Source organism: Oratosquilla oratoria, chromosome 9 (genome assembly GCF_046742065.1).
Source record: "Oratosquilla oratoria isolate Oo_2021 chromosome 9, ASM4674206v1, whole genome shotgun sequence".
Taxonomy (NCBI): Eukaryota; Metazoa; Arthropoda; class Malacostraca; order Stomatopoda; family Squillidae; genus Oratosquilla; species Oratosquilla oratoria.
The window spans coordinates 55,136,113-55,159,407 of record NC_134785.1 but is presented as its reverse complement, the minus strand read 5'-3'; the positions used below and the strand labels follow the sequence as shown (position 1 = coordinate 55,159,407).

The 23,295-nt window shown below is 37.8% G+C and overlaps 1 protein-coding gene across 9 annotated transcripts in view; it reads left to right on the top strand.

Annotated features, from left to right (window-relative positions):
* LOC143028423 (DNA-binding protein RFX2-like) overlaps nucleotides 1–23,295 on the top strand; it is a 362,309-nt gene that overhangs the window by 216,448 nt on the left and 122,566 nt on the right. For 7 of the 9 annotated variants that reach the window (XM_076190484.1, XM_076190478.1, XM_076190483.1 and 4 more), the window contains one exon: nucleotides 16,852–16,999. In XM_076190484.1, the coding sequence (XP_076046599.1) occupies nucleotides 16,852–16,999 (148 nt within the window). The remainder of the gene's footprint in view (nucleotides 1–16,851; nucleotides 17,000–23,295) is intronic. The other 2 variants (XM_076190479.1, XM_076190486.1) reach the window with 1 other exon arrangement.

Here is a 23,295-nt window from a genome sequence, read left to right as displayed (position 1 = left end):
GTGATAATATTACAGAGGTTGAGAACGAGGGTGCGCAAGAGAGAGAACTAGCATGCAACCCTCTTTATATGCGTGGCACTTGCATGAGCCATAGGTGTAGGTGTCAAGAATCCTAAATCTATAATCCTAAACTATTTTCCTATTTACCTGCCTTCACACATCACGTATATAATGTGTGAGGAAGGTTTACAAATAATCATTAGTTATCTGTGTAAGTTCTGCATGATATTTCACTAATATTTGGCTGATGTGCTACTTCCCTGTGCCATCTTCATCCGTGACCTCTGACCCTGGATAGCATTGTGGCCTTTCTTTGTGTTCCTCTGCTTCAACTGTGCATCATTTCCTCCTATGGATTGTCTGTATTTACCTAATTGTAGTATACAGGAAAGGGGCAATGCTTGTAAGGTTCTGGCTCCTATTCTCTAATTTTCTAACATTCCTAGTGACAGACTAAACTTGCTCCATTCACCACTTCCTTTATACTGGGGACCCAGCACTTCACATAGTAGCTCAATAACACTGCCACCTGTTGTCTGTTCACTGAACCATATAAATCCAATATGGCTGCCCTCAGCCAAATGACAACAGTAAACACTCCAACAATGCTCAGTCCTTTTTTTTTCTTTCTTTTTTTTCTTTCCCCAAAATATTTACAAGCCAAGGAAACCTATTGACCAGAGAGGGCTGCTTGCCAATGCTGGGCTAAGGCCCTCCTCTTAGTAAGTCAGTCAGCAAGTTGCTCTTAGGTTCTGACCCAAGAAACAGTTAATTTCACCATGCAACAACATATCCTTCAGCAGTGCAATGTTGATGTGAAGATGATCCTCCACACTATGAGAAGAATTCAAGGCCTCCACCAAACTCTTGTTGTCAACCAAGCAGTGTACAGCTAAGGTCTGGGATTTGACAATGTCCCTGATAATCTGTCCAAGATAGGAAGCAGCCTCAGCATACTCAAAGAGCATCAGGGTCTCAGCAGACAATGTGGATTTCATCACTCAGTGCAATTTCTTCAATTGCCAATAAATCGGGCATCTTCTTTTTTTCCCCATCCTTGAGAAAAATCACAAATCCTCCTTGGGATGTACCATCATATAGGTTTTCAAAGGAAGCTTCTGAGAAACACTAAATTATACAGTCCTCTACAGCTGACAGCTTTCTAAACAGCAAGCAAAAATGTCATCCACAACTCGGTTGATAATCTTATTGAGTCCCATAGTACCAGCAACTGTGGCATTTTTACAATGTCTGCTCAGTTCACACACATCATAGGCAATGTTAGGTCTCGTTTGTGTAGTTATCCAGCTCAGTTGACCAATCAGAGCACTGAATTCTTTCTTCTCATTGTCTGACAGCTCACTGGACTTAGCTGCCAACCTGTGACATCTCAAACTCAGTGGTGTGAGCAGACTGGCATAGCTACTGGCCAACTCTTATACTTTCAGCTGTAGTGCCCACTTCCAAACCTTGAAGGTAGATGATGCCATGTTCCCAATACAGAACTCTCCTTGAAGAACATCAATAACTTTCTTCAGGAACACCCCAGTGCCTATCCAGAGAAAATTATCCACATATACATATATCATATATATATATATATATATATATATATATATATATATATATATATATATATATATATATATATATATATACCATGAAGTTTACTTCCATAATACTGTACCAAGAAAACAGGGATGGTTTGGTTGGACACATCTCAGCTGACAGAGATAGTAGCAGACTCTTGATATGCAAATGCCATGCTCTCGCTGCATCACATAGACAGTACACCATCTTTTTTAGTCTCCAAAGCTGACCAATATGATATTCTGGGGGAGAACGCAAGTAAACCTCTCGCTCTATGTAGTTGCCCTGAAAATAAACGAACTTCACATCTAGGCTGTGACACTCCCAACCAGGAGTCCTTCCTAAAACCGGATGTGTCCTCCTCAAAACTCCTTGCTACAAGGCATTCCATGATTATAGGGCTTCAGTCTTTCACCATTTGTATGATAACCCACCGCACAGATATAAATTCCTGTCCTCTGTCTTCTACGTACTCATAAACATTGTTTTTTTTTTTTTGCTGATTTTGTACTTCCAACTCCTTTGCTTTTATCACTTCTTCATTGGAGTAAAACATGAACATCTCCACTTCTTTGGGGACCACTCCCAATTTTGCAACTTCTGAAAAATCCACACACTCTACAATCCCATCAGAATCCTTTTGGATCAGAAACAGTAAAATGAGAATAAGACTCCAAGGTCTTCTGAGCAACATATAGTGCCCTGGCTTAATCAACAGCTGTACTTAGGTCCAATTTTGCAACTTCTGAAAAATCCACACTCTACACTCCCATCAGAGTCCTTTTGGATCAGAGACAGTAAAACGAGAATAAGACTCCAAGGTCTTCTGAGCAACATATAGTGCCCTGGCTTAATCAACAGCTGTACTTAGGTCCAAATCTTTGTTTTCGAGCAGTTGTTGCCTGATTTATGAGAGAGTAAACCAAAATGAAAGAATCCTGTTTGTAGTCATCCCAGTTCTGTGAAACAGTAACGGCTTTAAAGTTACAATCCTTGATGAAGAGCTGAAGCTCTTGTAGATGCTCATCTATTGTCTCCTCTTCATGCTGCCTATGGTTAGCCAATAAATATAAGGTGAACACTTCAATTTTTGGGTTTGACATAGAGATCTTTGGATCTTTGAGGAGATTTATAGCTGATTCATAGGTAATACACTCTGTAATGTAACCATATACAGTTGGAGAGACAAAATTTATTAACATATCCGGTTTGTTAGGAATAAAGTTTGCAATGGATTCCAGGAATGCAGAGAAAGTACAATTCCAGTGATTCCATTCTTGTGCAGCAGTAGATGAGTTGGGTGTTTGGGTCTCAGGAACTTCTCCATCTTCAGATCAGATGCAACCTTTTTGGTCAAATAAATTGTGGTAGCTTTCTTTAGGTTTTATTCGACCAAAATACATCAGCATAGTCTGAAAAACATAACAGAAACTAATATAAGAAATTATACCCATTTCAACTAGGTTAACAAGTACAATTAGTTTTATAAAGCCCAGATCACCACTGTAACATTTTGGCAGACAAATTTATTTAAGGAATGGAAGATCATGTTGTAAGACCTGTTTAGCTTTTACTCAAGAGTGGTGTACAACAAGAAAGGAATTGGTAGAATGTGTATTTAGCCATGGAGAAAGACTGATTAGATTCTTTGCAAATAATGAATACGTATATAAATTGGATCATGTTGGAGGACTAAAGAAACCTTTTTTTTTAATGGTTTAGAGATTTTCTGAAGGGGTAGTACATAAAAACAGTAGTTGGGTTAAGTTGTCAAGATGGAAAGAACCAATTAATTGAGTCACACAAGGATTGGTACTGCTACCTGTATTGTTTTCAATTTATGTAGATTATATAATAGAAGAAAGGCAAGCTACATTAACACATTTACAGATGATACAAAGTCTTTGGGAGAATAAAAAATAAGGAAGACTTCAAATTGTTAAAAAAAAAAAAAAACTATATATATATGTATATCTATATATATATATATATATTTATATATTTTTATATATATATATATATATATATATATATATATATACATATATAACTGGAGCCAAGCATGGAAAATTAATTTCAGATTTCAGTGCCGAAAGATACAAAGTATTAGGAATAGCTAGAATACAAAGAATCAGTGTTTTATTTAATGGGAAATGAGAAAAAATACAAGAATAGAGGAGGATAAATGTCTGAGAGTGTTGGTCACGGGTAATTTGTCACCCAGTAAGGGACTGTTAAAGAATATAAGAATATAAAGTTGGCCCTAAAGAAACTGATGGGCAGCTAGTGTCAGGTATGGAGAGGAGTAGTCTGTTTGCTATGCACTTTGAGCAGTTGCTCCTTGATGACCCTCCAATTGATCACTTTCTCATTACTGGTGTTCAGGTAGTGGTTGCTAATCCATTGACAGATAAATTCCAATGAGAGAAGTCAAAAAACCTTTTTGTTGAAGGGTGACGAGGTGGCCAGAATCTGCAACATCAACACAGAATTGCTGAAAGCTGGAGGTGAGGCCATGATTCATGGGTTGCATGCAGTGCTGTCTAGTGTTTATTAGTCCACTATCACTCCCTCTGACTGGAAAAAAGTCTAGTCATTTCTGGAAGGGGAAAGGGGACTGGCAGGACTGCAATAACAATCATGCTATTACAATTCAGCATACCAAGCAAGCTGTCTATAGCTGGCATGGAGTTGTCGTTGTTGTTGTTGTCATTCCCTAGACTGTCTGTCCGAGCAGTCCCATCTCCCCAAGGAATGCCATGGCTGAAATGGGGTTTTCCCACAAATCCTTTATGGAGTGTATGGTGTGTTGTTTGCGTGCGTGACTGTGTATAATGCAGTCTTCCATGATGTGTTGAATAGTATGGGGTGAAGTGTTACATCCTGGGCATTTGTCCACAATGTGGTCATCCAGTCTCTTCTGGTAGTTTAGAAGGACTGGGTGGTGGCCGCATCAAAGTCTGGCCAGGTGGACTCTGTCCTTTCGTGGGAGAGAGGATTCAGAGGGATGGATATCAGGGGGTCTGGCATGCAGCAATGTGTTGTCTTTTAGTGTGCCGCAGCATCTTTGTCATGGGACCACCCCCCAACCCCAAAAGTTGTGGGCCAAACAGCGGCAAACATCCCTGGCCACCGGTGCTATGCAGGTGGCACCTTTGGTTGCCTGGCATGGAGTCATTCATATCTGTTACAGTTTAAGAAGAGTAGTCTGGGTTCATGCCTGGCATGTGAACAAGTAATCATACCCAAGTGCTTCATGTTCTTGTGAAATGCTGACATGAGTATCAATTTTTTTTTTTTCTTTTATCTACAGCTTTTTTTTTATCTCAAAAAGATGTTCAACTTAATTCATCATGAGGTGTCTGGGATCTTCTGCAAATTCATGAGGTTCCTGTAAGGATTATTGACTTATACTCTGGAACAGCGTTGTAAAGTATGGAGGGTGGTACATCTAGCTGCCTTCTCTCATGTTAATTCAGGGGTGAGGCAAAGGTGTGCCCTAACCCCATCACTTTTCAACATCTGTTTGGACCCTGTATTGGACAGGGTTGTTGATCATTGTCATTATGGAGCACTGGTAACACCAAGGTCATTGACCTTCTCATTGCTAATGATGCTCTACTTCTTGTCAAGGTGTTGGAGGTCTTGTATGTAGCCCATGAGTCACTGCATTGGGAGGTGAGACTGCTTGGGTCCCAGATCTTTTGGACAAAGATCCAGGCCTTTGGGGACATAATGGATGGTATAGTTTAGTTTGACCATGCATGTAGTATAGATATTGAGGTGTTGAAAAGATTCACATCCCTTGTTAGTGTAATGCATAAAAGTGGTGGATCATAATAGGAAGTCCTTCAAAGGATTGGGATTGTTTATGATATTCTGGATTCCCTAGATCAGAGTATATGAAGAAGGTAAGGCGAATATGCCAGGAAGCGTATAATAATGGTCAGAGCCATCACCTTTGCCCTATGCACTTGGACTGTTCGGGGTGGTAACAGTCACTGCTGGAAATTGTAGAGAAGTGTGGGACTCAAACCCATGACTGGAAAGATGCAAATCAGCACACATCCAATTAGAATGTAAAGCACTTAATATTTATGCAAAAGGATTAAAAGCTGAATCTTCAAGTAGCTTGTACTCACTGTCTTGATATATAGTTATTAGAGAAGAACAGTGAATATTGACCTGAAGAGACATCTCAGTGTCTTTGGCACTAAGTACCTGAGGAGAATTATGGGGAATTACTGTAATTACTATGTATCAAACCAGAGAATGTGAGACACAGTCTAGGTCTGTTACCAGTGTAATTCATGAATCTCAATCCTGGCTTTGTGGCCATATGGCATGTTTCCCTGATATAGATTCATTTCACAGGATCATCTCCTTTGAAGGAGGAGATGAAAGGTATATCCACAGAAACCATGGCTGGTGCAGATTGAGTGAACGTGCCAAGAGCTGTTTGAAATGGGAACGATGGCTGCGTAAGAACTTGCTTGGAGAAACTGTGGAGATTGGCAATGATATGTACCTAGTTGTATTTACCTAATTGTATTTTACGGGAAGGGGAGCAACGCTTGTGGTGTCCCGCCTTTATATCTCACAGTGTCTAGTTTACTCTTAAATTTGTGAATGGTTTTTGCACACACTATTTTTTTGTCCAGTTTGTTCCAAGTGTCCACCACTCTGTGGAAAACTGTTCTTCATCAGATCTCTTCTATAACTATGTTTTTTGAGTTTCTTTCCATGTCTTCTTGTCCCAATTTAACAAGTCCTCTATATCGAGTATTTCTTTGCCCTTCATGATTCTATAGATGGTCAGTAGGTCACCTCTGTGCCCCCTGGCATGTGCTTCTAGTTGATGGTGGAAATGGTGGAAAAAAATGTTTGAGGGATATCAAGAAATGCAAATTTTCATATAATTGTATCAACTTGTGGAACAGCCAAAAAGAAGAATTAGTCTAATCTAAAACTGTAAATGAATTTAAGGCTAAGTTTGATCTGTGGTGACAAAGAGATAGGATTCCACAAGCATAGGCCCTTGTGCATTACCATTAGGTAAATACATAACCAACTGTACAACACAGACAGCCTAGTACTTCTTCCTAGAGAGATGTATGGGCTTGAGGACCATTGCTAGCTACACTGGACCTCTGGGTTTCCAGTCAGTGAGACTCGAGGCAACAGATATTACTATTTTGCTGTTGGAGCACCACAGGCTTCAGCAGTCATTTGATAATAATGTATTGTTATGGGGTCTGAGAAGTCAAAATAATTTAATGCCATATATATAAAGGTAATTCCAGTGATTGAGTTTCAAGACAAGGTAATATAAAAGTTTTTACAGTTATAGTCAGTTTGGTGTCATGATTCTTGTAGGAGACCTGCAGCCTTGAGTTATTTGGCTAATCCCTTGAGTTCGGCCATAGAATACTTAGTGAAGAAATTTGGTAATGTCTGAGCTGTGTAAATGTTGGGCATTGTAAGATGATACAGGTATATCTTGCCCTGTGTTAGTAATTGGATCCAAAAATAGCAATGTAAGTAAAAAATAATAATGATAATAATACACTTCAGTCAATTAACCACAAAAAACTGCTTATAGGTACCCCCAATGCCTAGATATACATGTATATATAACTAATTTATCAAATGAGCAAATATCTATTCAAAATTTACAAAAAGGAATAACAATACTGTTGTGTAGCCTTCCTGATGAATGACAATGTTGCTCAGCAAGTTTGGTGTATGGCTGAGGATCATCATCAGATGTTTCATGTTGTGCTTGAGTTTTCTGCAGAAAACCATTGAGAGTACCTTGGATTCTCTTTCTCTTACTTTCTTCAAGTATTATAAGGAAAAGCTTGTTGACATGCCCCATAACCTTCAGGAAATGTTAAGCATTAGGATTCATATCCTCAAATAAAGCTAGACATTTATCTAAATATGCCTCTTGCATTTCCTTGATGAGGTTCAGGGCCTGGCTGTTCTTCTTTTGATTGCTGATCATAAAGCTCCATCATTTATTTGTTTGTCAAGGGCTGCTTATCTTTCTCAAACAAGTTGATGGAATCTTCCTCCTCCAATTCCATTTGTAGTTCATTGCTCAACATCATCAAGGATTTATTTATTGTAAATTCATCAGATCCCTTGAAATCATGAACAAATTATGGGCACAGCTTCTTCTTTATGCTGTTCATAGCTATGCTTTGAACTACATTCCATGTAGCATTCATGTTCAGTACATGTTTGTAAATATTGAAACCCTTCCAAAAGTCACAAACTGTGATAGACTTATGAAAGTCTGTTCCAGTAAAAATAATGTAGCAACATGAGGCTGGATTAACTGCCATAGCTCAAAATTATATATTTTTGATATATTACTTTTTTAAACTGACAAATGCATGGGAACTATGTAACTTGAAATGACATAAACTGAAGTACTATATTTTGTGCCATCTATGACATCTGTATTTACCTAATACAGATGCCACTCAATGGGTCCCATCTCCCATTCTCCAGTTTTATCATACCTAGCCCTTAATTCATGTACAGTTCCAACTTAATCTACATCCTTCATTTTCAGTTATCATATTTAGAGTTAGATTCATGTGATGTTTGAGCTTAGGCTATATCACTTTCTAAGCTATTCCATGTATTTATATATCTATATGGAAAATTGTATTTCTTCACATGTATTTACCTAGTTGTATTATACAGGAAGGGAGCTATGCTCGTGGTGACCCGTCTTTGTATCTCTCAGCATCAAGTTTTTTCTTAAAATCTTGAATAGTGTTTACACACACTGTTTCTTTGTCTAATTTGTTCCAAGTATCTATCACTCTGTGTGGGAAGCTATTTTTTTTCTCAGATCTCTTCTGTGATTATTAGACATGTAAACTTAATTTGTTCCCATGACCTCTTAACCTCTTCCATACAATGATGCCTTTGTAGGTATCATGAGGCATGAGTGGGTATATGAGGATGCTGGCATTGGCATCCTGATTATATTTATTTTGTAGTTGTGGCTGAGTGACCCCCAAATTCTGTATTTACTTAGTTGTATTTACATAGTTGTATTTTACGGGACTAGAGCTATGCTTATTTTGACCCGTTTTTGTATCTCTCCACGTCCAGTTTAGTTTTGAACTCGTGTATAGTTCTGGCATTTACTGTTTCACTGTTCAGCCCGTTCCAGACATCGATCACTCTGTGCGGGAAACTGTTCTTTTTCAGGTCTCTTCTGTAACTGTCTTTCTTTAATTTTTTTGCTTGTCCTCTTGTTTCTCTTTTGTCCCATTTTAATAAGTCATTTCTATCGAGAACTTCCATCCCTTTCATAATTCTGAAAATGGTCAACAAGTTGCCTCTTTCCCTTCTTTGCTCTAATGCAATTTTTCCAATCTTTGTTCATATGTCAAATTTGATAGTGTGGGTGCCATCTTTGTTGTTGCTCTTTGGATTATTTCTAATTTTCTTGTGTTTTTCTTTGTGCTAGGTGAACTGGTTTGATTGCATTTTCTGTGTTTATTATTACTCAGATTGAAAGAGAATGAAGAGGTTAATGCCCTTTCATCATTAGTCAAGAAATCTCTTCTGTCAATGCAATTTATCCCATTTAGTGACCTGAAGACAGTGAGACCTCTCATTAACAGACATTAATTAGCTGTGTTTGCGGTGTTTTCGCTGTGTTTTTGGTGTTTTTGGTGCTGTTGTTTAGTGCGTGCAATCACTATGCCACCCAAAAACCACTCCAAATCAACGGATTATTCACATCAACGGACACCGTTACCCCTCTTTTAGTCCGTTAATGAGAGGTAGTACTATACTATAATCATACTACCTCTTTCTCTTCAATCTTTCAATATTGGTAGACCCAATGCTTTTAGTCTTTTCTTATATGTGTTATCTGCCAGTCTGGTGGCCAATTTGTTTGCTGCCCTTTGTATTCTCTTGATATTACTAATATCCTTTACTCTGTGTATAGATGCATATTCCTGTCTTGGACAGATCGGGGTTTCAATGAGTTTTTTCATCACTTCTTCATCCATACAATGAAACACCTCTTTAACCCTCTTTAGCTGTCTGTATTTCTCTTCCACAATCTGCTAATATGTCTGTCAGGTGACAGGTTGTCTTTTATCAACACTCCCAAACCTTTATCTTCTTTTGATTTTGCAATGGGTTCACTTCCTGAAGAATAGTTCAAGGATGATCTTTTGGCAACTATTGCCCATTTCCAGTACTTTGCATTTTTCGATATTGAACTTCATTTTCCATTCTTGGCTCCATGCAAAAAAGGTGTCTAGATGATTTTGCAATGGTCTACAGTGCTCATAGTGATTACTTCTCAGTGTCTCAATTTATCATATAACCTGTAAAACAGTTTCAGTTGATCTTTGCATTTGTCAACAGTACCTGTTTTAAATTTGCTTTCTTCCTCCCTTTCTTGTATTGTTATTCCTAGCTTGTTTGTAAGCTTCTTTTGTTTTAATAATGTTCTCCCTCCATTTTTCCCAAGGCACAACCCTGGCCTTTTTTGCAATCTCACACTTTCTTGTAAAACCAGTCCTAGACTTAATGCACTTAAATGAATTGCAGGAACAATATTTGGACAAAACAAAGAAACTATTACTACAGTATACAAACAATGCATACTCTCAGTGATGAATTATGTGAGCCCCACAGGAGCCCCTAATCTCACCTAGATACACCACAACACCCTACAGACCATACAAAACAAAGCCCTAAAGACAATTACAGGCTGTACTAATACAACACCTACAGTCTATTTGCACCATGAAATGAAAGTCCTCAAAGTCAAGGATCACCTTGAAATGAGTGGCACTTGCCACAGGCTCCACAAACACAGCACACGCACAACATAACAGAATACCCACACACCAAGAAACATCAAAACAACACCCAAATACCTATATCACATACAAATATTCTCTCTTCTTCCTCCACAACCACCAAATACCAGCCTCCAGAAGCATATCCATAATTATATCACTCACTGCTCCATCAACAAATTGAAAGACAATACATTGCTGCATGCCAGACCCCCTGATATCCATCCCTCTGAATCCTCTCCCATGAAAGGACAAAGTCCACCTGGTCAGACTGCGATGCTGACACCATTCAGTTCTTCTAAGCTACCAGAAGAGGCTGGATGACTGCATCACAGACAAATGTCCAGGATGTAACACTTCACCCTGTACTATACAATACACTATGGAACTGCATTGTGCATAATCACACATGCCAACAACACAATATACACTCTATAAAGGATTTGTGGGAAAACCCCAATCCAGCCATGGCATTCCTCAGAGAGACAGGACTGCTCAGCCATATAGTTTAGGGAAAGACAACAATAACAACAGCTCTCTGAAATACTCTGCTCTTCTTCCCCTTACTGCCTCCTCTTCCATTAACATCTGTCTTAAGTTTTTATTTTGTTTATATTGTCCTATATAGGGCAGTACTATACAGGAAAAAACTGAATAAATAAATAAAAGATGAAATAAGATAAATAGAAAATTGGGTGAAGTGTGATGGAATCAAGAAACCAAGAAATATTGAAAAAAATCAGAATGGAAATAGTCTCTTTTTATCAATATACAGTGTAAATGAAAACATCAATCAATCCATTGCCCTTAGTCTCTTTTGTTGAAGACCTATATATATATATACACACACACACACAGAGGGAGAGAGAGAGAGAGAGAGAGAGAGAACTTGGCAAAATAAACACCTCACCACAAGAACAAAGAGCCAATTCTATGAAGTGTGTGTACTGAGCACACTATAATTCTAAGACCTGGACCACCTACAAGGGACATGAGAAGAAGCTAAACACCCTTCATCTCCACTGGCTTTGAAAGTTCCTCAATATCAATTGGCAAGACAGAGTCCCCAACTCCAGAGTCCTTAAGATAGCAGGCCTCACCAGCATCATGACCTTCCTGAGCAGAAAGAGGATGAGATGGCTTGGCTATATCTGCAGGATGGACAACAACAGGATCCCCAAACAGTTCCTTTTTGGAGGACTTCCCAGTGGCCATCAATCCCGAGGATGACCTAAATTACACTTTCATAATGTGTGCAAGGATACCATGAAACACCACAAGACCTGGGAAAAGATAGAGAGAAATAGAAATACAGAAAAGGAAGACTGATGTATAATAAAACAGACTTTGTGAAATTTAAGAATTTTTTTCAAAATACGAGTTGGAAAAAGTTCTACAATGAAGAGACATAAGTGGAAGAGAAATGGATGATTTTGATGGAAATTTATAATGAAGGAGTGGATAGATACGTACCAAGACAGAAACAGGAAGAGGGATATATCAAGTGCTGGTTTAAGAGAAGGTGCAGTGAGGCAAAAGATAAGAGATAAAGCTTAGAAAAGATGGAAAACAGATAAAAATCCTGGAAGGTGGCAAATATCAAGGGAATGAATATGTAAAAGTGTGCAGAGAGGAAAAAAGAAACTGAAAAAGACACAATGGAAAAATGTAAAGACCAACCTAAACTATTCAATAGATATGTGAATGGTAAACTCAAAAATAAACAGGAAATGGTGAAACTACGTCATGGAAATATAGAATACACTAAATATTTAGAAATGGCTGAATTCATGAACAATCACTTCAAGTCAGTTTTCACTAGAGAAAATGTGCAGCATTGGGATGTATGGCATGGGATCCCCCCCACATGAGGGAAATGATAGTAACACAAAAAGAAATAATGGATTGTTTAACGAATCTTGATGTCTGGAAATCACTTAGCCCAGATGGAATTGCAAATTGTATACTAAATGAATGTAAAGAAGAACTAATGGACAAAATATATAAGTGACTCAAAGAAGGAAAAATACCAAAGTAATGGAAAAATGTCAATATTGTACCAATATATGAAGGAGGAAACAAGGAAGACCCAACAAATTACAGACCAGTTTCCCTTACTAGCATTGAAGCCAAAATTTGTGAAAAAGTTATTAAGAACAGATGGATAAAACATCTGGAAGAAAACAATATACTAAACCCAAGACAATTTGGATTTAGACAGGGAAGATCATGTGCCACAAATTTGATTTGTTTCTACTCAAGACTAATAGATATAATACAAGAAAGGGACAGATGGGCTGATTGTGCTTTCCTAGACTTACAAAAAGCCTTCAACAAAGTACCACATAAAAAATTAAGAAAACTGGAAACCATAGGAGGGATACAAGGTAAACTACTGAACTGGATGGAGGATTTCTTGCATGGAAGGAAAATGAGGGTAGTGCTCAGAGAAAAGAGTTCAACTTGGGAAGAGGTGATTAGTGGAGTTCCACAGGGATCAGTATTGGGTCAAATAATGTTTGCTATTTATGTGAATGACATGGATGATGATGTGGAATGTTGCATGAACTTCTTTGCAGATGATGCAAAATTGCTGAGGAAAGTGAATACTGAAAAGGATTGTGAATCACTGCAGAGAGATCTGAACAAGGTTTGGAAATGGAGTCAGAAGTGGGAAGTGGACTTCAACATCAAGAAATGTAGCATAATGGAATTTGGAAAAAGTAAAAAAAGAATATCAGGACAATATAAAATTGGCACAAAGGAAGTAAAGAAAGTGGGATCTGAAAAAGACCTGGGAGTAATCATCACAAATGATATGTATCCTTATAAACAGATAAACAAAATTGTTGGAGAATCCTACAACTTCCTAAGATTAATAAAGGTGGCTTTTACCTACTTGGACGAAGAAATGGTAAAGAAAATACTAGTCACACTGATAAGGCCTAGACTGGAGTTTGCAGTGACACTATGGTCACTCAGTACCAAAAAGAATATAAAGAAAATTGAAAGAATCCAGAGGGCAACTACGAAGATGGTCCCAGCACTTTCAAAATTGTCATATGAGGAGAGATTGTCAAAACTGAAATTACTGACTGGAACAAAGAAGAGAAAGAGGGGACTTGCTAATGATCTATAGAATCATGAAAGGCATGGAAGTCCTTGATAGAGAAGACTTACTAAATTGGGATAAGAGAAATACAAGGGGACATGAAAAGAAACTCAAAAAGGACAGTTATAGAAGAGACCTAAAAAAAAGCTTTCCACATAGAGTGGTGGATGTCTGGAACAAACTGGATGAAACAATAGCATGTGCAAAAACTAAGCACGAATTTAAGAGCAAATTAGACACAGAAAGATACAAAGATGGGACACCATGAGCATAGCTCCCCTTCCTGTAAGATACAATTAGGTAAAATATCAAATACTGTGTACACATTTAAGGCTTTTGGGGTAAGGCTAGATCTTATCATCGTTGACCAGAGATTCTTTCTCCATCCCAATTGTTTCACTAAATCTTTGAATGTAGAAAAGAACAATTCTGGATCCCTTTCACTAAATTTTGGGGTAAGTTGACTCACTTTTATGATAATATCCTCTATACTTCTCTCACTACTCACCCAAGTTGACCATTGCACAGGTGGTCCTGCTCCAAACCTGTCAGTTTCCCTTCGAGACTGTCCCCTGTCTAGGCTCAACCTCACTATGTGATTCAACTCTAGGTTCCGCACTTATTCAATTTCCACTCCTATTATCTACCATGTTATAATATCTCCCTCTTTCCAGTGGAAGTCTTTCATTTTCAATTTTAACTTCCTCCATGTAATATCTCCCTCTTATTCTTGGTAATCCTTCACCTATCTTATATTCACTCCAGTTATCCTCTATACTATAATGCCTGTCCATTACTTGTGGGGATTCCTTGAAGCCATGAAACTCTGTCTCATGTCTTAGATTGACTTAGTTATGTCTCATCCCACTTTCAGTTCTATTTTCCTCCATGTAATATCTCCCTCTTATCCTATTTTCACTCCTGTCATCATCCCTACTATGATATACTGTATGTCCCTTACCTGTGGGAATTCCTCAAAGTTGTGAAATTTTAACACCTGTCTTAGATTTATTTCATTTTTGTCTCTCGTATCTATATTCATCATCTATTCTGCCTTCACTCTTACTGTCACCATTAAATATCAAATATCATTAAATATCATCATTAAATATCTCTCCTACCTGTGGAAATCCTTTGAAGTTGTGATTATTGTCAATACTACTTGAACTGCTTGAACAAGACATTTTCCTTTTCAATTTGTAAGCCTATTGTATGTAAACAACAAATATGGCAGACACGCTTCTGTTTCTGTGATCGATCTTGTTTTGAATTCACTCGGCGACCTAGATTATCTATTTTTTTTCTATTTCCTCTTGAATATTTTGCACACACCAATTATTTCATCCAGTGAAGAAGAAAACTGATCCCCGACAGAAGGCCCCCATTTATATGTCATGGACTAGCATTTGTGTTCGAGTTGATGTATCAAAACTCAGCAGTGATTTGATCAGTTCCTTCAACCCAGTCCCTATCATGTCTAATTTGCCTTTTAAAGGCTTTTTCTTCTTCACTACAATAGAGAAGGAATGAGGTGTAAAAAATATTTAATTTACATGATATGAAAATATAAATTTGATCTTACATGGAATTTGAGGGTATGAACAGGGCGCAAGTGAGGGGGTTAGAGATGCCACAGCCTGCATCCCTTCCTTTTATACAGGACCACACAACACAAGTGCCAATGGCAGGTGCCAATTTGTTATGTTTGTAAGCCTACTCTATCCTTATTTAACTGGCTTCACACAATCCACCCACTTCTTTATTTTTGTGTGAAGAAGGATTACAAATTATCAATCATTACCTATCAAACTTTATTAAAGTATAAGGTCATGTACACAGATATACTACTTTCATGTGCCATGGTTATTTGGATGACCCCTGACCTCTTCTTTGGAAAACCCCAGTTATGTATTCCTCCTCCATCTGGGTAGCAAAAACTCCTGTAACTGATCATTTATCATAAGTTACTTATGTTTGTAATCCTACATCATATCATCTAACTTAAGATAATCTAGCAGTGCTGGAATTCAACATCCATATGCATTTTCATTAAGGATAGCAAGTAAATATGGCTCTTGCTAGGATGTGGCTTATGGCGCCATACCTGCGTCTCATTGTCATTGTGACACTTCGTAGAACATGACAATAAGTGTTTTGATTATAATGTGCTAAGAAATGCAGAATTACTAGTGGAAAGGGAAGAATATTATGAGATAAAACTATCTTGATTTATTCAACTTTGTTTCATATCTTAAGCAGGCTAGCAGCACCTTGCTACATTATAATCTTGACAAGTGATAAAATGTGAGACTAATTTTGTTCAGACAAACATATCAGACATAACTGACATGGCTTGCTAGAATATATGAGATACTAGCTGTTGGTCATGCAATTTTTTTTATATTCTCCACAGTAGCTCTTTTTGGGTAATAAGAAATATGAAAGTAACTAGTAAAGATACCTATTGGATACATGCTTACCTCATATGACTATATGCTTCCTGTATATATATATAGTATGTCTTTTGGTACATGCACAGTCACCGCACTCTTATATTTTCCAATATAGGGCAGTATGAAAAGGTAAAAACATTGGGTGAAGTATGATAGAATCAAGGAAACAAGAAATGTTTAAGAAATCAGAATGGAGATAGTCAGCTTAATCAATGTACAACATATTTAAAAACTGGGCATTTATGTGTTTTGTTTATGATAACCTAAGAGATAGATAATTACTAGTGGAAAGGCAAGAATGTCATTACTTTAAAGTTGTCTTAACTTACTCAGCTGTGTTTTATATCTTAAGCAGGCTAGCAGCACCTTGCTATTTGTCAGTATAATCTTGATACAAGCTGACAAAATATTAAACTAATTTGGTTCAGACTAGCTTGTCAGACATAACTGACATGGCTTGAGAGAATATGTAAGATAGTAACTATTAGTCATATTTTTTATATTACTTTTCCACAACAGCTTTTTTGGAGAGTAAGGAATATAAAAGTAACTAGTAAAAATACCTATTGGATACATGCTTACCTTATAAGACAATATGCTTTCTATGTATGTACATTATTTCTTTGGGCACCTGCACAGTCACCATCAGAAACCACTTTGACACCAGTATACTTTAATAAAACACTGGTTGACACTACTAATGGCAGCTATAAGCACTATTTTACAGCACAAGCTATGATCTAACACAATGCCAGAAGTGCACCTTAGCAAACTGAAATACAGTAAATGTTGATAGTGGGAAATGTCCTCTGTATCCTAATTTTTTTTCTTTCTTTTTTTCCAGTTTCTGAAGGCGATGGCTCACTGGACTCAACAGGTGGTGGTGGAGGTGGAAGTGGCAATGGAGGCGTGGGTGGTGGAACAGGAGTTCACCCAGGCTTTGTGCAGTATGTAGACGATGGGTCCATGTACCCCGCCGCTAACGGACAGATGTAACTAACCTCCCATTGTCCCAGTTGGTCGTCGTCGTCATCGTCGTCAAGTGTTTAGCTGTGAATGAATGATTGGATAGATGTTTGTTTATTGAGTTGTTTATTTTTTTTTCTGATGATTTGTCTGTCTTGTAGGGCAAAGTGATTGGATATCTTAATTTTTTTTCTTTCTTGTTTTTCAACATTCAGTTACTTGCCCATCTTTCATTCGCTCCTTCTTTTTGCCCACTTTCTCATTCATTATTTCTTGTAAAAACCTTACCATATTTATTCAGTCTAGTAATGGTCCTTTTCTCTAAAATTACATATACTCACAATTAGGTTAGCACTTAATTCTATCATTATACTAACAACTGCTACTTGATCAAATAATAGTATTTGTATTTTGCATACATAAGTTTTCCATAGATTATGAAGCAAATTAGAAAACAAAATAATGTTCATAGGTAGCAGTGCTTTTGCCTTCTTTCCTCCTGATTTAAATTTTGCTTTCCATGACCTGAGTGGTATTTGTTCTTTGTACTGGATGGTTGATGGCCATGTTAATGTTGTTGATGTGTATGCAGGTGGGTCGTGGTTTGGTAGATGTTGTTTTGTGTTGCATCAATTTACATTTGAGCCATTTTATGCATCATATTTCACACACATCAGAAGCATTATAGGTAGCCCTTGTGAAACTGCTATATAGCATTAACATCACATGATGTATATTTAGATATATATTGGTAGTTGATTCATAAAAGTGTATACCTTAAGTCATGCTTATTCAACATTCTTGTTGATTTGATCTAGTTCCTCACAGCTGAAGAACCAGTGATGAGTACCTGCTAGTGGTAGTCCAGTAAGAAAGACATAATCTCTTTTACCCATCTTCAAAACTTGACACCTCGACCTCCATCTAGAGATGCAGCCCCAAAGGGAGGGGGGTGGGATCTGCACTCTGTTTTTTAAGTGAGCCCAAGATATCTTTGTCAACTTAAGTCTTTAAGGAGAGCAGACAACCAGTGGCTGTACCGACTAGTATAAGCTGGTGACATTAGAAACTGCTCTACACTAATACAACTTAGATAATAGTCCAAAGTGTCTTCACAGAGAGATATGGAAGGACAAAAGTACCATTGCCAGCCTTTGTTGGGCACATATAGTCAAAAATACTTGAGGAAACAATTATGATTATCCCACAGCTGAATGAAATTGCTTAGTGGATTAAGGTAGATAGTGACAGAGTTTGGAAAAGTGTGTGACAGGAGAAAGTTGAAGGTGAATGTGGGTAAAAGCAGAGTGGTGAGATGTACAAGGGTATAGAGTGGCACTTAGTTGGAAGTACAGTGAGACCTCTCATTAACGGACATTAATTAGCTGTGTTTGCGGTGTTTTCGATGTGTTTTCAGTGTTTTTGAATGGTTTTTGGCATAGTGATTGCACGCACTAACCAACAGCATCAAAAACACAGCAAAAACATCGCAAACACAGCTAATTAACGTCCGTTAATGAGAGGTCTCACTGTAAGTCTAAAAGGAGAGAGGCTGAAAGAAGTAGAGAGCTTTCGGTATTTGTGGCAAGAAAGGGAGGAGTGAAGTTAAATTGTTGATTGAGAGAAGTAAGTAAATGTCTTGGGGGTTTTAAAAAATGTAATGAGAAAGAGGCAACTGGGAATGGATGCAAAGAGGCAATTGTATGAAGGGGTGATCATGCTGACAGCATTGTATGGGGCAGAGACTTGGAATTTAAGATGAGATGAAATGTCTGAGAAGTATAGTAGTGGTTACTAGGTTAGGTAGAGGGAGAAACAAGGTGAGGAAGAGAGTGGGAGTGGAATAGGAGATGGCAGAGTGCACAATAAATTTCATGAGTTTGTCTCTTTGCCCTTGGATGTCTTACAAGGTGGTTGAACCAACATTGTTAGTTTTCATCAGTACAATTTTATTTACACTTTGTGTGTGTTTGTGTCCTCCAGTTCGCATGTGTGTGTGGTGAACTATGGCCCCCAAGTGAGCAGCAACCTCTCGTGATGAGTCTACTCCGAAAAGATTAAAGAAAGTGATGAATTTGGAGAAGGTGAAGTTGCTAGACAGGTGATATGAGCAATTCTGCTGTTGGAAAGCTACTTAATGTAAATGAGAGCACAGTGCATTCAATAAAGAACAATGAGATGAACATCAGGGCAGCACTGGCATCTACTGCTCCTCCTTCCGCTAAGCAAGTGTTGCAGGTAAGAAGCAGTGCTATATCTAAGATGGAATCTGCTTTATATGTGTGGATAACAGACCAGAACAAAAAGGACAATCCATATAATAGCAATGTGATTCATGTAAAGGGAAAAGCATTGTATGACAGAGTAATGAGTGATAAGGCTAGCACGTGTGCAGAGGCTAGCACCAGTGCAGAACCAGACTGTCCTGCCACCACCCAGTCTGAATTTTTAGCAAGTAAAGGATGGTTTGACAGATTCAAGAACCAGTTTTCCTTGCACAATTTGAAAATGTGGAGGGAATCAAGTTTGACAGATCATGTTTTGGCAGCTGCATTCCCTGGCGCTCTGAAGAAAATTGTTGAAGATAAGGGATACAGGCCTGAGCAGGTATGGAATATGGATGAAACAGGCCTCTTTTGAAAGAAGATGCCTGCCAGGACCTTTGTCACCAAGGAGAAGAGTGTGCCAGTGTTCAAAGCTGCTAAGGACCAATGCACATTGATGCTTTGTGCTAACGCTGCTGGCCACACCATCAAGCCAGGCTTTATATATAAGTCTGCTAACCCCAGAGCACTTAAGGGATGCAGCAAGAACTTATTGTCAGTGTTCTGGATGCATAATGTAAAAGCATGAACAACCAATACTGTCTATTGACTGATTCCACCACTGTTTCCTGACGAAGGTATGGGCATACCTACAAAAGAAGGGCCTCCCAAACAAAATCCTCCTGCTCCTAGATAATGCTCCAGGTCACCCAGTGTCACTTGATGGAATGTGCGACAACATTGAGGTTGTGTTTATGCTGCCAAATACAACCTCCCACATACAGCATCTTGATCAGGTTGTGATAGCTGTGTTCAAACCCTATTACATACACAAATGCTGCAGAGGCTTCATGCTGCATTGGATGCAAACCCAGAGTTCAGTGTCATTCAATATTGAAAAAAAATTCACTATTGCTGACTGCCTCTCAATTATGCAGGAGTGCCTTAAGGATTTGTGCCCTCAGACGATCAGTGGTTAATGGAGGGCATTATGGCCAGAGTGTGTGTGTGATTTCACAGGCTTTGGTCTTCAGGAGGAGGTTAATGATGCTGTGAAGAAGATGGTGGGACTACCTAGGCTAGTTGGTGGTGAAGGGTTCAAGGACATGCAGGAGTATGAGGTGAGGGAACTGGTTGAAGAACATGCCATGGCCTTAAATGATGATCATCTGTTAGAGATTGTGCAGCCAGACAATGAGGATGAAGAGGAAGATAGTGTTGCTGAGGCTGAACACCATCAATCTCTCACTCTTGAAAAGCTGGAGGAAGCAATGAGGATGACAGCACAACTCAAACAATTATTGTATGACATAGATCCATCAATGGTGAGAGCATTGAAGGTGATGAGCAATATTGATAAGAGCATTGCTCCTTACAAGACTCTTTTTGATGACATGAAGAGGAAACAGTCTCAGTTGCCAATCACAATGTATTTCACAAGGACCCACTGCTACCCCTGTTGTCCCACCTGAACCTCAACCCAGGCACTAGACTTCTCATGTCATGTAGTTACACTCCACATCATCTCATCCAGTTATTAATCATCAGTAACTGCATGGCTAACTATCATCACCATCATTATCACCACAATAGTGTGCCGAAACTTATGCGAGTGGTGAGAGTTTTGTTTTTTCTACATGTATTTATTATGTTATTAAACCATAACATGTGCAATATTTCAAACTGTTTTTGGGGTTTTATCAGTAAACAGGTTTACTTGATGAAGGAAACACTATTGTTAGGCAAAGGAAACCCTAATATTAGGTAAAGGAAGCCCTATTGTTATTTTAAGTAAACATTATTGTTATGTATGTGTACATGTAATATGCACACGATTCGTGAACTTTCAACTTTTGTGAGGTTCTCAATCACCTAACCCCTGCAAATATTGATGGGATAAAAGAAAAACAAGAGGATATGAAAAGAAACTCAAAAAGGATAGTTATAGAAGAGATCTGAAAAAAATAGTTTTCCACACAGGGTGGTGGGTGTCAGGAACAACTTAGATGAAACAATAGTGTGTGCAAAAAGCATACAAGAATTTAAGAAAAAACTAGATGCTGAGAGATACAAAGATGGGTCACTATGAGCATAGCTCCCCTTCCTGTATAATACAAAGATGGGTCACTATGAGCATAACTCCCCTTCCTGTATAATACAACTAGGTAAATACATGAACATTCAGACTAACAACATGTAAAAATTGGAGCTCCTGAGAAACACATTAAAAGTGGAACGTCTCAACACTACTACAATAGCATGATACCTAGGTTGTGTTAAAAGGGAAGTGGAATGCTCGTGGATGCCTGAGATGGTTTAATTTCAGTGCAAATAGTGAGTATTGAAGAAAAATGGAAGATAATGAAAACAGACCAGAGAAGTCTCCTGATGGCAAAGCAATGAAGCAAAACGTAAACACAAACCCAGAGCCATCTACCAGCACTATAGCGAAACAAAATGTAAAAATGAGCATAAAATCGCCATTACGCCACAGATAGTGGCAAAGAAGGACCATTTTCTGGATTTACTGGGTACAAGAAAAGACTTTTTGGTAAAATTATAGACATAGAGAGGGAGATGAGATTTATGAAGGAATCATGGAAGCAAGAGACTAACGATCTAAAGAAAGCGAATCATGAAATGAATAAGGAAATGAGCGATTTAAAGAAACTAAATGCTGAAATAAGGAAGTAAGTACATTAAAAAGAGAACTGGCCAAGATAAAATGTGAAAATGAGAGTTTGAAAAATAATGATACCACTAATAGTGTGACCATAAAATAAAGGTAGTAACTGAGAATTCTGGAAGAAATATAGGAGAGGATGATTTTTAATAGCTCAAGAAAGAATGGAAGAAAGACAAAGAAAATGATAAGATAATTTTTAAAGAAATTGTTCATCAACAAATGCAGGAGAAGGCCAAAGATGCAGTCATTCAGGTAATTAAAGAAAAAGAAAATCTGGTAAGAGATACAGAGAACAAAATTAAGTGTATAGTAGTATATGGTCTAAAGGAAAAACATGACCATAATTGGTCCCTGAGAGATAGGGAAGAGAAAGAATTGGTAAGAAAAGCTCTTAAAAGAGTACAAGATGAAGAGCAAGAAATGGAAAGGGAAATAGAGGAAGTGCACAGAGTGGGAAAATATGCAGAAGTCGACCCCTAAAAATCAAATTAAGGTCACAAATGGCAGTGGAAGAAATATTAGCAAAAACAGGCAAGTTAGCAAAAAATTAACATTAAAAGTATATGGATAAAAAGAGATATGAACCTTGAGGAAAGAGAAAGAGAAAAGACATTAAGAAGTGAATCTAAAGAAAAAAAATATGAGAAAAGAACGGAGACCAAGAAAACAAAGTACTATTGGAGAGTATTAGACATGAAACTGAAAAAATTTTATATTCAAGAAAAATAAATGAAAGGAACAGAGAACGAGAAGGAGATAGTAGAATTTTAAAAGTGGCTTATACTAATATAGACAGATTAATCTCAGGATTAAATGAACTAAATGATTACCTATCAGATGAAAAACCAGGCATAATGGGAATTATGGAGACAAAATTAAGAGGTCCACTATTACTAGTGTTGGAAATGGATTATATAGTCACTGGGTTAGTAATAGAGAGGAGAAACAGGGTGGAGTCATGCTCTTGGGTAAGAAAAACTTAAATGTGATGAAAGTTACAAATGTAGAGAACAGGGTGATGATCACAATAAGAGTTGAAAATAGTGACATGAAAAGCAGAAAGTTTGGAGAGAGATTATTCTAATATGTTAGATGATATGAGACTTTCATTAAATGAGATGCTGAAGGATGGATGAAATGTGGTACTTATGGGAGATTTCAACACAAAGAAATCTGTTGGGAAGAGATGTGAAAAAGTTATAAAAAAAATAGATTGATAAAACATCGGGAGGAGAACAATATACTAAATCAGAGACAATTCAGATTTAGACAGGGAAGATCATGTGCCACAAGTTTGATCTGTTTTTACTCAAGGCTATTAGATATGATACAGGAAAGGGACAGATAGGCTGATTTTGCTTTCCTAGACCTA